The 15,400-nt window shown below is 44.7% G+C and overlaps 1 protein-coding gene across 3 annotated transcripts in view; it reads left to right on the forward strand.

The window, feature by feature from the left end:
* Nucleotides 1–15,400, forward strand: part of CRIM1 (cysteine rich transmembrane BMP regulator 1) — a 209,347-nt gene that overhangs the window by 105,120 nt on the left and 88,827 nt on the right. For all 3 annotated transcript variants that reach the window (XM_010809917.4, XM_005212577.5, NM_001205298.2), the window contains one exon: nt 12,135–12,256. In XM_010809917.4, the coding sequence (XP_010808219.2) occupies nt 12,135–12,256 (122 nt within the window). The remainder of the gene's footprint in view (nt 1–12,134; nt 12,257–15,400) is intronic.

Raw genomic sequence — 15,400 nt, forward strand, 5'->3', positions numbered from 1 at the left:
TGTCAATAATTCACTTCAGATGTGTAACCCTGTACTTCCTGTACTAGTGTCTTATGCCTTTTGTGTTGCATTTGACCAGTGTCTATTCTTATTTTGTACTTGTTTCACTCCTGAAACAACAAGCTTTAGGCTGTCACTCAGGAGCTTTCAGTTTGATATGAGGGAGACTGGCCATCGCCAGATGATAAATACATGGCCCTCTGACTGTTACTGAAAGAAAGTCACTCAGCTGAATTCTGTAAGACTTTCATTAAAAATGGAAAGAAGAATCCACAGCCTGGATAATACGGAATCTCGGAGGGCTTTCCACACCCACCCTCATTTGATATCATCATCATGATTCAGCCTATTGGAAGAATAGCTTCAGACAGTTCTACAGAAATGTTTTGTGAAGTTACTTATGAAACTAACAAGCAAATCTAACCTGTTAAAATCCTCCCTCTTTTAGAAATGCCAAAAGCAACACCCAGTACTGTGGACTGTATTTTACTCTTCATTGCACCTTTACATGGGCTGTAGGTGATAAGACTCATCATTGTGTAGACACAGTTTGCAGAGGGTTGAGAGTTATATTAGCTTAGCAGACATTTAACTGCTTGACTGCAACCCTGAAGATAGAGACAGCTGGTTTCTTTTGGACTTTTGCTCAGTCTGTTGTGAATGTATTATCACACAGACAAGTACATGTTAAATGATCCTTTCCTGATTTTGCCTTTGTTTGTATGCTATGGCTCTTGTGATAAGAGGACGGAGTGCTTTGATCTCCATTAACTAGATCATGGACTCTTGAAGACTCTTATGACACTTCCTAAGACGTTAGATTGTGTACTTTTTTGAGGACAAGGATCCACCTTGTAAGTCTCAATGTCATCATTGTCTTTCACAGGTAAATACTCAGTATACGCTTTTAGTTAAATTTATAGGTAGTTAAGCTGTAGTAAGTCCTAGCACCAGAATCCCATAATGTTTTTAGTCTGTGTGGAGAACAAATATTTGAGTGTTTATCACGTGCTGGATGTTTTGCTAACCTTGTAGGAATAAGAAGTAGAGACTGTCAAGGAGCTTACAGACTAAAGGGAAGACAGATGGAGATAATTGGGGCAGTTTAAAGTGCTGTGTGCTTTAGAAGTAGAATTGTGCAAAAAACAGTAAGCTTATAAAGAGATATTGATTTTGATTGGGAATTTGACTGTTGGATTTGACTTTTGAGCTCAGTCTTTAAGAATGAGTCAGAGTTCACCAGATGGAGAAAGAGGAAAGGGCATTCTAGGCTATTGTGGTCATCAATTTTTATATTTTTAATGTGTCCTGCAACTTAAAAAACACCGATACAGTGTATTAACACATATATATGGAATTTAGAAAGATGGTGATAACGATCCTATATGCAAGGCAGCAAAAGAGACACAGATGTAAAGAACAGACTTTGGAACGTGTGGGAGAAGGTGAGGGTGGCATGATATGAGAGAATAGCACCGAAGCATGTATATTACCATATGGAAAATAGATGACCAGTGCAAGTTCAATGCATGAAGCAGGGCACTCAAAGCCGGTGCTCTGGGACAGAGTGATGGGGTGGGAGGGAGGTTCAGGATGGGGAGACACATGTGCACCCATGGCTGATTCATGCCAATGTATGGCAGAAACCACAACAATATTGTAATTATTCTCAAAGTAATTATTTTTAAAAAATCAGCACTAATCCCACCATGCAGGTAGTGCTGCTGCTGCTGCTAGAGCCTGAGACGCAAAGAGATGCAGGCTCAATCCCTGGGTCAGGAAGATCCCCTGAAGTCAGAAATGGCAACGTACCCCAGTATTCTTGCCTGGAGAATTCCACAGACAGAGGAGCCTGGTGGGCTACAGTTCATGGGGTCGCAGAGAGTCGGACACAACTGAGCTACTGAGCACACAGCACACTTGATGACTCAAGAAAAATGGAATTCATGCCCATGTTGTTTTTTCTTTTTTCCTTTGATAATCATCCCTTTTGCAAAACTACATCACTAGATCTAGATATTTTTTACTTTCTTACTGCTTTCAATTAAAGGTACTTCTTAGTATGGTACACCAGGCCTCTTGTTACCCAGCTCTGGCCTATCTCACTAGTTCATGTCTCCCGCAAGTTTTCCCCACAATATCCCCTGGTTCTCCAGCCCAGCATACAATATCCTCCTGATGACTTGAACCATTTGCTCCAGCCTAAACACACTATTCTTTCTTGCCTCTGTAAATGTGGGTAGTTTCTTCCCTCTTCCAGGAATGCCTTTCCCTCCACCCTCTCTTCCCCATGTGACATGAACACTTCCCATCTGTACCCACTCTCACTACCCTGCTCATACGCACACATACAAACAGCATCGGCTCTTTGTGGCTGCAGTTGGAAGAATGATCTTAAGGGTTGAACAGAGGTCTTCAGACACGTGAGGGACTCCAGGGTTGAAGATGCAGAACAGCTACTGCCAGAAGTGTGATTTTTTTTCCCTCCACCAGTCATCAGCAGCTTGGGTATCAGCACTAAGGAAGTCACTGATTTGAATTCCAGTTTGCAACTGGCTGCCTTGGAGCTGAATTTGACCCCAAGACATGTTTTCTTGACATTGCCCTTTTTTTTCGTCCATCTTTAAATTAGACATCAACATTTAAAACCTGGGATGCTTCATGTAAAAATCTGGTGTCTCTTGAGCAGTTGGAAGGTATAGCAACATTGACTTATACATTTCTGCATGGAGTGAATAGTGAAGCCCCCTCAGAGGACACAGACCCTCTAGAGTTGTCCACAACACCCTTCCTCCCTTTGAAAGAAGACAGTCATGTTTGCCATTTCAGGGTGTATCTGACTTGGGGTTGATGGTCAAGGGACAAGATATGGATGAAGTTTAAAGGGGCAGGGAATTTAGAAGCATCATGAAGCTGGTGGCTCAGGTAAAATGCCATGGGTTTGGGGGCTGTTTTTTGTGAAGGAGGTACCATCAGATGAGGCCCAGGCTTAGAATAAAAGGGAACCATTTAGCAGTAGAAGTCTCAGTAAGGTTGAGGAGTCAGTGTGGTGGGAGCCTGGGCCTGAGACAATAGAAAGGAAAAATGAACCATTATTCTGGAAATGCCAAAATCAGCCCCCAGTGTTGTGGACTGTAGGAAGTCTGATTTGACGTTTGAGAGAACTGTGTCTGGTGAAAGCAGATGGCTGAAGTGGAGGGGCAGCAAGGGTCACTGGAGTCCCAAAGACCAGGTGAGGGGGTCAGGATGGTGAAGAGGCTTCCTCTACATAGGGCTGGATGCTTCCAAATGATAGTGATATGAAATAGTTCACCGGTGTTGAGTGCTTCTACATTCCAGGCACTGTGCTGGTTACTGTCACACATCGGTGTATTGAATCCACGTCACCATCCCATGAGATAGGGAACTTGAATCATCCTTGTCCTACATGTGGGACAAGTGAGCTTGAGAAGGCTGATGGGGTGCCCTAGGTCATACAGCTCCCACGCGGCCAGATTCCTGCACATTCTCTGAACCTCCACCCCTCTGTAGGAAATGGGCAAGAGATAAAGCCCCAGGGGGCCAGGGGGGCTTGCAGGGAGGCTTGAGGGAGGAAACAGCAGCCACTGTGAAGAACAAGCCCAGGGGAGAGGTGAGTGTGAGGACATTCATGATCTCACCTTAAGGAAGTGGTATTTTCCGGTGAGCCAGGTAAGGGTTAGACCAGATTTGATGGTGCACTTTGTGATGATGATCGGGCTCTGGGAGAGGAAAGGGTTGGGGGGGCAGAGCAGTGGGCACGAAAGGATGAGTCGTTCCTGGGAAGCAGGGCAGTCTCTGAGGATGTGCACTCCCTTGAGGATGGGAGACCAGAGGGCCTTGCACTTTACACTGATGACAAGGATGAGAGGTCTGGGAATCGACAGCCCCAAGGGATCCAGGGGACGTGTGCCCAAAGTCAGCTCTTTCAGTGCCAGCTCAGGCCACAGGCAGCTCCGAGGGCCTACAGAAGCGTTAGCAGCCCAGGTGGTAGAGGGCCTCCACATTTCCAAATAGTCCTGATTTTGGAGTTTGTTCTTCACGTGATCCAGGGAGGAGACAGAATGGTCCCCATCCGCTTGTGTTCTGGTTTGTTTATATATATTCTATACCTCCCTAAACCACACTTCTTGAACCAAGCACCAGGCCCTGTGTATCCCAAGCCCACCCAGCTGAGTGCCTGCTGCACGCACATACTCGGCAGAGAGTTCCAGGATCACTGCATGTTCACCAGCAAGCTGCTCCCATGTCCTGAAGCATCCATTCCTAAGGCGGTCAGCGAATCCAGCCCTGAACCGGGAACACCTGATGTTGCTTTATTAGAACATACTGTCCCCACCAGACCCACACCTCCTCCTTCCCAGAGTGCAGCGTGCTGGTGTCCCCTCTTCCTGCCTGGGTCTCCATGCACCTCTCACTCATGTCCCCTCTCTGCAGCCGTCCTGCCCGCCATGGAAGCACACGCCAGTGTCTTGCTCCAGGCCTGGGGAGGTGAAGGCAGAGAGCTTCTTGTCCTGGGTTGTGGTAGTTATCAGGTTGTTGGACCACGCTGAGTTCAGTTCAGGACCCCCACCAGATCCGAGGTCTCGTGCTTCATGGGCCCTGGGGTGCTTCCCAGCTGTGTGTCTGTGCCTCTGGTTCCCCGGCTGCCAGGAAGAGTCTCTTGGAACAGTCCCAGCTCTTCCTGTTTAAACAGTCGCGCGGGATAGAGGACCTGTGCAAGGTACACTGGCTTTCTCCTGATCTCACCTGCTTACTGTGGAGATTGGCTCCGGAAGGTGATTTCCAGGAATGGCGTGAGCCCACAGCTCCTATTGTCTTACGATTTATACCACTTTTCTCTCAAACTTAGTACCTACAGTTAAGTTCCTTGAGCCACAGGCCAGCATTGAGAATCCAGCCATAATCATTGGCCCCTTGATAAAGCTAGGAAGAGGGTGGTCATAATGCCTGTGTCATTAAAGGCTTACAGTGGACTTTACTGTTGTTACTAATACCGTGTAGCGGCAAGTGCAGAGGACTGTTTTCTCTGTCCTCCGTTGATACTGTCCCTTTACCGAAGCATATCCTTCCGCTGCTCCCCACAGAAAAATGCAAAACACAACAGCGACCAAAAAGCACAGAGTGATTTTTCTGTGTCTTTGAAGGGAAAGTGATGCAGAATGTGGGGTTTCTGGTTTTACAGGTGAAAAGAGGAGTGAGGAGGCCTCTGGGAGGAGGCGTGTGGTCCTTGGAGCCAGGCCCTGTGCTTGCTGCTACGGCTAAGGCATGTGCTGAGCCTCCTGGGTGGTGGAAATGAAAGCGATGGTAGAGGAGTGGGCTGGGGATGGCGTGGGGTGGGGGCTGTCAGTAGTAAATCTTACAGATGAAGCTGGAGAAACATGGTGAGAAACATACATAGGGAGGGCAGTTTCCTATCAGGTTAGGCAGGCCCTCAGCTGGGAAACTCATTTCTTTTTGGAGGTTTTATTTGCAGTCTTCTTTAAAAAAAAAAATAACACAGAACTTACACATAGCTAGAAAGAGGTTAGAAATTTAATCAGTAGAAAGATAGTAGATAGATCAGATTTAATTAAAGTTGAAACTACTTTTTATAGACTAGGACTGTGTTTTATGTGTCATAACTTCCATTACTGACAGTTATTTTATTGTTACGGGGTGTAGAATCCTAGCAGTACACATGCTTTGCCCTTTTAATTCCACATGTATTCTTGTTTCCTGTGTAAAGACAACACTGCCTCCCACCTAAATAGAGTCATTTTTTATTTATAGACAGTGATTTTCTCCTTGCTAAGGGCTCAGCGCTCAGCTTGGATGTGGAATGCATCCAGGGTTGGGAGACATGTTTGCAGGGGCCTCAATAAGTGGTGTTTCCTCCAGGAACAGGTAGGAATGACGATCTGCTAGGGGACAACGAGGAGTCTGATAGTTTGCTGCTTTGTTGAGTGGTGGGAGGAGGGGCCAAGAGGACCCTTCTCTCCACAGTGTCTTCTGCCGTCTCCCTGTGGTTTAGCATCCTTTATAGTTCCTGTCTGTTGATTCTTCCATGTAGTTATGAAGACATGCCTGGTAATACGGAGATGCCAGCATTGAGTGTATCGTTCCTTTTCCTGCATTCTCCTTGGGCAAAAAAGAAAGAGACAAGGCCCATCAGGAGCCAGGCCTGAAGGTTGAGGTGCTTGGTGAGGGGGGAGTGGGGAAGGGAGAGAGTGTGATGTGCTTCCAGAATGAGGTGCAGACAAGGAGAAGCTGCAGACAGGGATGAGCCAGGATCAGACTGTGATGGGAATGCCAGTGTTGGAATCCTGGGATTTTATGGTTAGAAGAAAGCTCATGAAGGTCCAACCATCTCGTTTTAAGGAGGAGAAAACTGAGCATCCCAGAGTTTAAGTGGCTGGCTAGCAGTCGTCCGTTTTCTGATGGGTGATGGTATTGGATAGTGAATTCAGTTATTATTTTCTTCATTCCAGGTCTCTTAACTCATAGGCTAGCTATGTTCAGGCAGGAAGGAGACTTAGTAAATGATGGAGAGCAAGTGCTGCTAATCAAAATATACTGCTCAGTAAATGACAGAACTAGTTGCACACTGCTTTTGCCCCTGGGAGTGCAGCCTACGTTACTGAGACACTGTGCCTTGGTTGTCGTGCAGTCGCTTGGCCGTGTCCGACTCTTTGCCACTGTGTGGACTGCAGCACGCCAGGCTTCCCTGTCCTTCACCATCTCCCAGAGTTTGCTCAAACTCATGTCCATTGAGTCAGTGATGCCATCCAATCGTCTCATCCTGTGTCGTCCCCTTCTCCTCCTACCTTCAGTCTTTCCTAGCATCAGGGTCTTTTCCAGTGAGTCAGCTCTTTGGCATCAGGTGGCTTCAACTTCAGCATCACTTCCTTTAGGAGCAAATTGTTCAGAAAGTGGGCCCCAGATTCCCAGTGGAATCTCCTGGAGATCTTATTATCCAGGCAGCTTCTAGAGCCCTGCCCCAGACAGATGCTCAGAGAAACAGTCCTTGATAATGGTACCCTGGAATCTGCATTCTAAACAAATTCCATAGTCTTTCCGTCCACACACTGGTTTTGAAAAGCACTGCACTGAGTAGCTCTGTGTCTAAAATTTATAAAAAATAAAAATTTTAAAAACAATGCATGGTCTAACCTATGACTTACTAGCCATGGGGGAAAAAAAGTCTTATTCCAGATTATTGTTTGGATGTCTTTATATCATTCATGTTTTTCATTACGAGACAAATAAGACATGTCCCTGCACGAGGGGAATTCACAGGAGAAGCAGTAGGATTTTGATTTTGTACAAGGAGCAGCTCTATACAAGGAGAGAGAGCTAACTAATCCCGGTTGCTTATTTGATGAGAGAAGGCCTTGTGGAGCGAGCAGGTGGCCCTAAGGCTGCATGGAATTTGCCTGGGGAGAAAGAGGCAGGCATTTGAGACAGAGTGGTTGGCAGAGCTGTGGCACTGAGTGGTGGAGGTGAGGAAGGAGGATGCAGTGAATCGCAGATTGCCATTGTCACTGTCTGCATAGATATGTGTCACATATGTGCATACACTGTGTCACATATGTGTGCGGACATATTCTACTGTCTCCTCCACACGTCACAGCATATGGAAACTAGAAGATATGTAGAGACTTGACTTGGGAGCACCTTGAAAGTTGTACTGGGACTCTGGCCTGCCTGGGAGTGTCTGTGTAGATCAGGAAGTAAATGACACAAAGGGAAGGCCGGAGTGTGCACTGCTTTTCAGCCCAGAGAACCAGCCCACACAGGCCTCCTAAGGAGGGGAGTGCCCTCTAGGGGCTTAGATGATTTTTCTGAGTGCTGTTCATCTTTGTGCTTGCCACTAAGCTGGATCCATTACCCACTGGAGAGGGAAGAAAGACAGCTTCACTAACCTACCTGGCTGCAGCTGTGATTACATTATGCAAACATTTATTAATGTGGTACCTTGATTGATGATTATCTTAATACCGAGGATAACATTAAAGGCTTGATTTTGCAGGCAGACGGCACATACAAGTTGGTTCTTGTTGGAGGTTAAAAAGCCCTTAGCCTATGATTCCTTTTATATGAGCTGACCAGAATAGGAAGATCCGTGGAGAAAGAATAAAGACTCGTGATTGCCAGGGGCTGGGAGAAAAGAAATGGGAAATACAGGGCTTCTTTATGAGATGATGAAAATGTTCTAAATTTAGGTAGTGGTAATGGTAGCCCAACCCTGTGAATATAAATACCATCGAATTGTATACTCAACAGGGGTGAATTTTATAGTACGTGAATTGTGTCCCAATAAAGCTGTTGTTTTATTTATTGGTTTTCTTTAAAAAGCCCTTAGCACTTCTGCTCCAGGTGTCCTAAGAGAAGTGTGGTGTTTAGGGTTTCAGAGAGGAGTTATTATCAAAAGTGATCTAGAAAGACAGATGGTATCTAGGACAGACAGCGGGAGATGAAAGCTAGATAAGGAATGTTCAGCAGGGAGCAGAGTAGAAGGCAGTGCAGAGACAGCAGAGGGAGGGCTTGTTTGGAGAAGGTGGAGAATGAAGAGAAGTACTGTATTTGAATAAAGATATGCGGAGGACTTGAGAGTGTTGAATGCTAGGCTGACAAGTTTATCAGTTAAATGAAGAGTAACTGAAGGCTTTTGACTACTGGAGTACAGGAACTGAACCATAGGTCGAGTGTGGCATGAATTGGGAGAAGGAGAGACCTAAGTGAGGGGAGACCAGGTCAGAACCTGGAAATTGGAGGATGGAAGGTTTAAGAAGTGAGGAGTAAGTGTGGGCATCAGTTTACTTGTAGGTTAGTCTGTTTCCTCAGCCACTAACCCACATGTTTTCACGTTCCATTGCTTGTTCTTTATCCAGGCTTTGGGGTTAAGGGTAAGAGGGAGATTAGGAGGAGGGACCAAAAAAGAATAAGGATGAAGAGAAATGGTGATAAGGGCAAGATTCTGCTTGTGTACTTCAGTTGCTCTGTAATTTTGCATTTCCTCCTCATGACTCACTATAAATAACAGGATAGGAAACCTTATTTGATTTCAGATCAGTTGACGAGGCTGCCTGCCTCACTGTTCCCATCTGTGGAAGGGAAGACTACCCACCTCCAGTGTAGGTAAACCAGAGAATCTAGAGTAATCTTACTAGAGAATTTTGATCAAGCTGCCTTGAACTCAACATTACTTATAATGTAATAGATTTCCTTGGGGAAAAGGTTCCTGATCGGCCCTCATTTGTTACTTGAGACAGTACAGACTTTATCCATCACAAGAGAACTCACGTGAGTTGTTTTTTGTTGAACTATGTGAAATTGCCATTTGACTATTTTTGATCTGCAAAGAAGGCAGTTTTGTAAAGCCTTAACCTAATAGATACTTGCTCAATAGATATCCTATGTGAGCCCAGATTTTCCCTTTTTGGTTTCCTTCATAAGTTCCTTCTTTTTTAAGGTGCTAGTGGTCTTGAACATCTACTAGTTTCAGATTCTGAGGAGTCAAAGGTGGCGGTAACTACGGAGGGCTTGCCTAAGGGCTGGTCAAGAAGGGGAAGGAAGCAGGAGCAAGCCCAGCGGCCAAAACCAGGGCGTCGGAATCCTTGGTGCTGTATTGCACAGTCCTTCTGGGTTAAGAAATAAAAATTCAGCCTAAAGGGTTTTCCTTTCTTCAGTGGATTACTAGGCAGTCATGCAGTTTTAGATCTTCTGCAGCATGCCAGAGACAACCCATGTGGGTCTCTAAAAAAACGAGAGAAGTATTTTAAAAAGTGGGAAATAGGTTAAATGTAAAAATGGGGATAGGTCAAATGTAAAAGCGGGGGAAGCAGGTTTCCGTGGTGGCTCTGTGGTGAAGAATCCACATGCAATGCAGGAGACACACGGGTTCAATCCCTGGGTCTGGATGATCCCCTGGAGAAGGAAACAGCAGTCCACTCCAGTATTCTCATCTGGGAAATTCCACGGACAGAAGAGCCTGGCGGGCTACAGTCCATGGATCACAAAAGAGTCAGATAAGACTCAGAGACTAAACAACAACAGAGGGGGGAGAATAGACTTAAGGCGAACTTAGGTTTTTCAAGTTGGTGTCATTTCTGACAGCCTAGCACACAAGTGCACGTGCATGTTCAATAAAGATCTCTGAAAGGTCAAAAGACATCAGATGAGGTATTTATTGGTTGGTCGTATGCTCCCTGGTGTTTAACTTAGAGTGATTTCCTAGAACCCAACAGTGGGAGAGAAGATACCCAATCCCCAAAGATGTGGAAGGTTGGTCAGCTGTTCTTGTAGGATGCTTTCATTGTCATTACATCCAGATACTGGAATCAGGGTGGGGCCTCTCAGTGCTCTTTCCCCATTAGTCTGTGAACTCTGAAAAGTTAAAGTTGTACAGAGTGTCAAGTGCAGAAAATGTAAAGGATATATTGTTACTATAATGTCACAGGAATATGATCATCTGTTTAAAACTGCAGTGGCCACGCACATAAAAATGAGAGACGGTCGCATAACCTTTCCAGGGACTAAAAGCTCAGTTCATGTTTACTCAGCCGTGGAAGGTGATTGTCCTGTAGGAATACAGATTATGAATTGAGAGCTCCTCGCTCTGCTCACACCAAACAGCCAAACATTTATTCTAAATCACAATCAGAAATACCACTGCAGCAAAACCTTAATTACCTAACACCCTCAACTCCACTCTAAAGCATATATAGCCATTTCCCCACAAGGAAGAGACCTCAGAGGGGTCACTCACACCTTTCCAGTGGCTTTAATGATCTTTGGTGCAGATATTATCTGAATTCATTTCTATTTTAGTTCTACACTTAACTAAATTGTCATTAAGTCTCTGGGTCTGATTATGGAAGTACTTGTGGAAGACAGGCATTTTATTTTAGAAAAGATCTGAAGAAAAATAAAAGAACAAAACAATCAAATAAGAAGAGAGAAAAAACAGAATTAATGAATTGAGGTGTTAATAGTTCTTCCCTCCTGGGAATGTTACCCTCCCTGAATCTTGACCTCTCTGGTACATAAATACCCACATGCTTCCGGCAAGGATGTCTCTTTTTAGGAGGCCTTCCCTTCACTCCTGTCGACCTGGGAACTCCCTTAGTCATCCTCTCCACCTCTGACCCACGCTTCCATTGCCAGGGGAGTCCCGGCAGAGCCTGGCTGCTCCTCCCTTGTGTTACATTCACATCCTGACGCCCTGCTGCACTGGGCTTCTCATTTCCTGCCTCCAGTTTCATTCTGACACATCAGCATCGGGCAGTTGACAACATCTTTTTCTCTTCTTCTTTTTTTTTTTTTTTTAAACCTGCCTCTTATTTCCTGCAGTCAAGCAAATTTTGCAGGAGAATTAAAGTTAAGGGTGAGAGCCAACAGAGGTAGTTTGCATTCAGAAGAATGTACACATGCAGCTTAGAAAATCTAAAACATTAAAACTCTCAGCATCCAGATAGCTGTCACAAAATCCATTTGCTACAGCTTATACCCTTTATTTGTAAAGAGCTCCTCGGTCTTCAATCAAAATCTGTATTTTTTATTATATAATTATAAATTAATGTAGCTCCAGAGGAGGGTGCTACTAGGCACAATCACACTGATTAAAAAAAAAAAAAAGCTGAAAAACTAATGACCTATTAGTTGAAAGAAGAGTCAGAAACATTGCTGAGAAACACCTAAAGGTCAACAGCAGCAAAGCAGCATTATAGAATCATTAGAAAATGCAGGAGCACCGTTCTGTGTCAGCCCGTCCAAGCATCACTGATGTCTGGAGAGACAGAATAATGTATATGCATAAAAAGATGGCCCTGAGTCATCAAGAAAGTGTCTGTTATGCTCAATACCAGTCTGGTTAAGTAAGAAATGAAGTAATGCATTTTAGGAATTTTTCTGTCCAAATGGTTAATGTTAAATTTCTGGGCGTATACTAAGGAGGTGAGCCTTAGTTGTTTGGAATGCTGGTTATGTTAGGACCCACTCCCCGCTCCCCGGTGATGCCAGATACACAGGACAGTGTCGTGGAGAGGGGCAAAGAGTGTGCCGGCCACTCTGTGGCCTCCCAACTTCTGTGCTGTTTATTCACGGGGTTTTCCTTCCCTTTTCTCTGGTTTCAGATGCGAGTGTCTCTCTGGCTTATGTGGTTTCCCCGTGTGTGAGGTGGGATCCACTCCCCGCATAGTCTCTCGTGGAGATGGGACACCTGGAAAGTGCTGTGATGTCTTTGAATGTGTTAATGGTACGTGGGGTTTCTCTTGTTCTCAGCGAGTATACATTTGTGCAGGAGGAGGAGGAGGGAGGGTTCAATCTAGCCACTTCTGTCTTTTTAAAAGACAGACAACATGCTCAGGGAGTTGATGAAACTCAGAATAGTTGCTCAAGATCCCACCACGCAGTAGGGAAAGTTAGGAAGGGAATCCTCATTCCACTTTGTAGAGAAGGCATTTTTGAAAAGGTCATTGCAGACTACACGTGGCCGTCATACTCTGCTGTGTGTCAGTAGTTGAGAAATTCTAGGCTTGCAGGAAAAGGACCACAGAAAACGTGGCCGTGTTCTCCCAGTCAGAAGACCTCATCCCGTGGCTCTTGGAGGTAGTCTGTGTAACTAATGCCACACTGCGTTAGGTCACGGAGTGACCACAGTTTGAAAAGAGAAAGGACTGTATTCCTCTAGTTCATCCTTTTTCTGCCTAGAGGAAACACCTCTGGCCAGCCCCTAGTCAGTAGTAGTGTCCTCATTAAAGCTGGAAACTTGGGGGCCAAAAAAGCCATTCTTCAGTCCCAGGATTCCTTCACGTAAAACCCACCTCTCTCCCTCTCACCTTTCAGCAGAGGGCTTGGTGTGTGACAGCCTGGTGTTTATTGAATTTAGATGCTAGAAGGGAAGAGAGCCTAAATCATGCTCCTCCATCAGAATTTTCAGAAAAGCAAAGAATAAACTCAAGCAAGTGAAATGTCAGTGATTTTTAGAGAGCATTATTTAGTCAGTACTTAGACACACAAGGAAAATGACTTTGAATGTGGACAAATACAACCAAATTATACAGATAGAAGCATCCATTTTAACTGCTGCCTATAAGAAATCAGGGTTCAGAAGATTTTCTGCCCTTCTCCCAAGCTGCCCCTCCCCAACAAGAAAGGGTTATATGAAAAGTCCAGACTTGTTTCACAGAGTCCTGTAGTTTTTAGGCCAGAGGCTACATGTTTTGTTCTGGTTTTTTCCCACTTTAAAGAAGCACTGGCAGTATGACTTTGTGGTTAAAAGAGAACATGGATTGGAACTGATTGACTTCAGTTTGAAAATCAGTTCCTCCGCTTAGTAGCTGTATAGCTTTGGCCATCCCTTTGGTCTCTGAGCCTCATTTGCCACATCTGTCAAATGGAGAGAATAACAGTAAATGCAGTGAGGTTTTGTATGTGAAGCACTAGAAACTGTGCTTCGAGAGCAAACAGTCTCTGTGATTCTGTGTGCCTCCTTCCTGCTCACCGTCCTGGCCACTGCAGGATGCTGCTTCTTGGCTTCAGGCACGCAGGGAGAGGCACAGGGCAGGCTCCATGCACATAGACTCTTCTTGGTACCTCTCCCCGCCTGCTTTATCATCCAGCCGGTAGTGATGTCTTCACTGCCAGCAAATGGCCAAGCCTCTGATACTTCCTGCTGAAGCTAATTGACTGAAAGTGATATTCTGTAAATATTTAACTCATACCATTGGGACCGAAATAGTTGGTCCTTGTCCTGGGCTCCAGCATCTCAGATGTGCTTCCTTCTAGTACTCACCCCACTCCGTGTCTCTTTCTCACCCTAGAATCTGAACTGCCAGAAAACAGGGAATCTATCCTTGTGTCTGTGACATTAGCACATCGCCTGTTTCTTGTGGGGCACCTGGGTTCTGACACGTGGCTGGGTGAGCAAGCAAGTGATCTGATTCATATCGTCTGAGTTCCCTCTAGAGTGGCTGTTAATTGTCAGCCCATAGAGGAGTTACTTTGTGAGAATCCACTATCTTTCACTGCCCCACACTTTAATCTGAAGTCTCTTATACCCTGGAAATAACACCTCTAGTAATACAACTTGCTATTGTATCCGCTGGGTGAGAAACTGGAGTATCTTTCTTCTTTCTTTCTTTGCTTCTTAATTATAGAAACCCAAGTGTCAGGCCTTCTCATCAGGACATTCACTTTACATCTCACCTCTATGTGATGCAGTTTGGGCAGCTGATTACTGCCCCTATTTAACTTCAGTGGCCTTGGATAAATCTCCAGGGCCTGCTCCCATTTATAGAGCCCTGAGTTCAAGAATAGGCCTTCTACTGTGGGAAAATGTAGAGACAACAAAGCAGTAACAGAATTTCTGGTGTTTGCCTCTTTCTTGCCACCATAAATTAGTTGGGTGATCTTTGCTTTACTTCTTGTCCTGCTATAGTCTGTCTGTTACTGCATTAGTCATTAATTGTAGGTGAAGCTAGAAACTACAATACTCTGAAGATTTAAAATTCCATAGGATAGTATTTACGGAATTCCATCTCAAAGTCTGTAATTCACTTTTTTTGGCATACATACACACACTTCCCTTCCATACACATATTTGTGTGTGTGTATGTATATATTTGATTATTTGGCACCCAGTGCCCTGGTGAAATCATACTATTGTCATAAGATCCCCATTAGAAGGTATTACCTATCAAAAATTCGTTATCCTTGCCCGGAAGAGCAGGGGTCTATTTTATGTATACATATTTTTTAAAGCCTTATATGTATATGTATGTGTATATATATATATATATATATATATATATATAAAGCCTTACTTATCCACAAAGAATTTGAGGCAGTTTTACACCAAGAGCAGACACAATAAAATAGTGGTAAAATATTCGTGAGAAAAGAGAGTCAGACTGTACAGTTGTATGTAAAAGTTGAAAAGCAAAAAGGAAGTGCCCACAGGTGTGCAGGCCATAGCGTCTGTCTATGTAATCGCTGGAGTTAAATGTGAGGTTAGGCCCCCGGCATCCTGGCCATCAAAGTGGAAAGGGAGATAGAATCGGACCCACAACTCTTATTTTTAGAGACAAGAAACCTGCCAGACAGGGCAGCATCCTCCTCGTACGGAAACTTTTGAAAAGAGAGCACCAAATGACACAGTAAATTGTGTCCTCAGTTGCTTTACCCCCAATTTCTTCTGGCTGCTTTTCTCAATAAAAAGTAAAAGCAAAATATTAAAATACACCTCCGTGAAGGCAGTTTTCAGGGGTGAGTTGAACACCCATCTGAAACCTGGATGCCTGAAGATCTGTTTCTTGATTTTGAGAATGCTGCCCAGCCCCTTAGCCCCCACCACCGCTGTACCCCCGCAACATGTAGGAAGATATTGGAGTAGATCTGG

Source organism: Bos taurus, chromosome 11 (assembly GCF_002263795.3).
Source record: "Bos taurus isolate L1 Dominette 01449 registration number 42190680 breed Hereford chromosome 11, ARS-UCD2.0, whole genome shotgun sequence".
NCBI lineage: Eukaryota > Metazoa > Chordata > Mammalia > Artiodactyla > Bovidae > Bos > Bos taurus.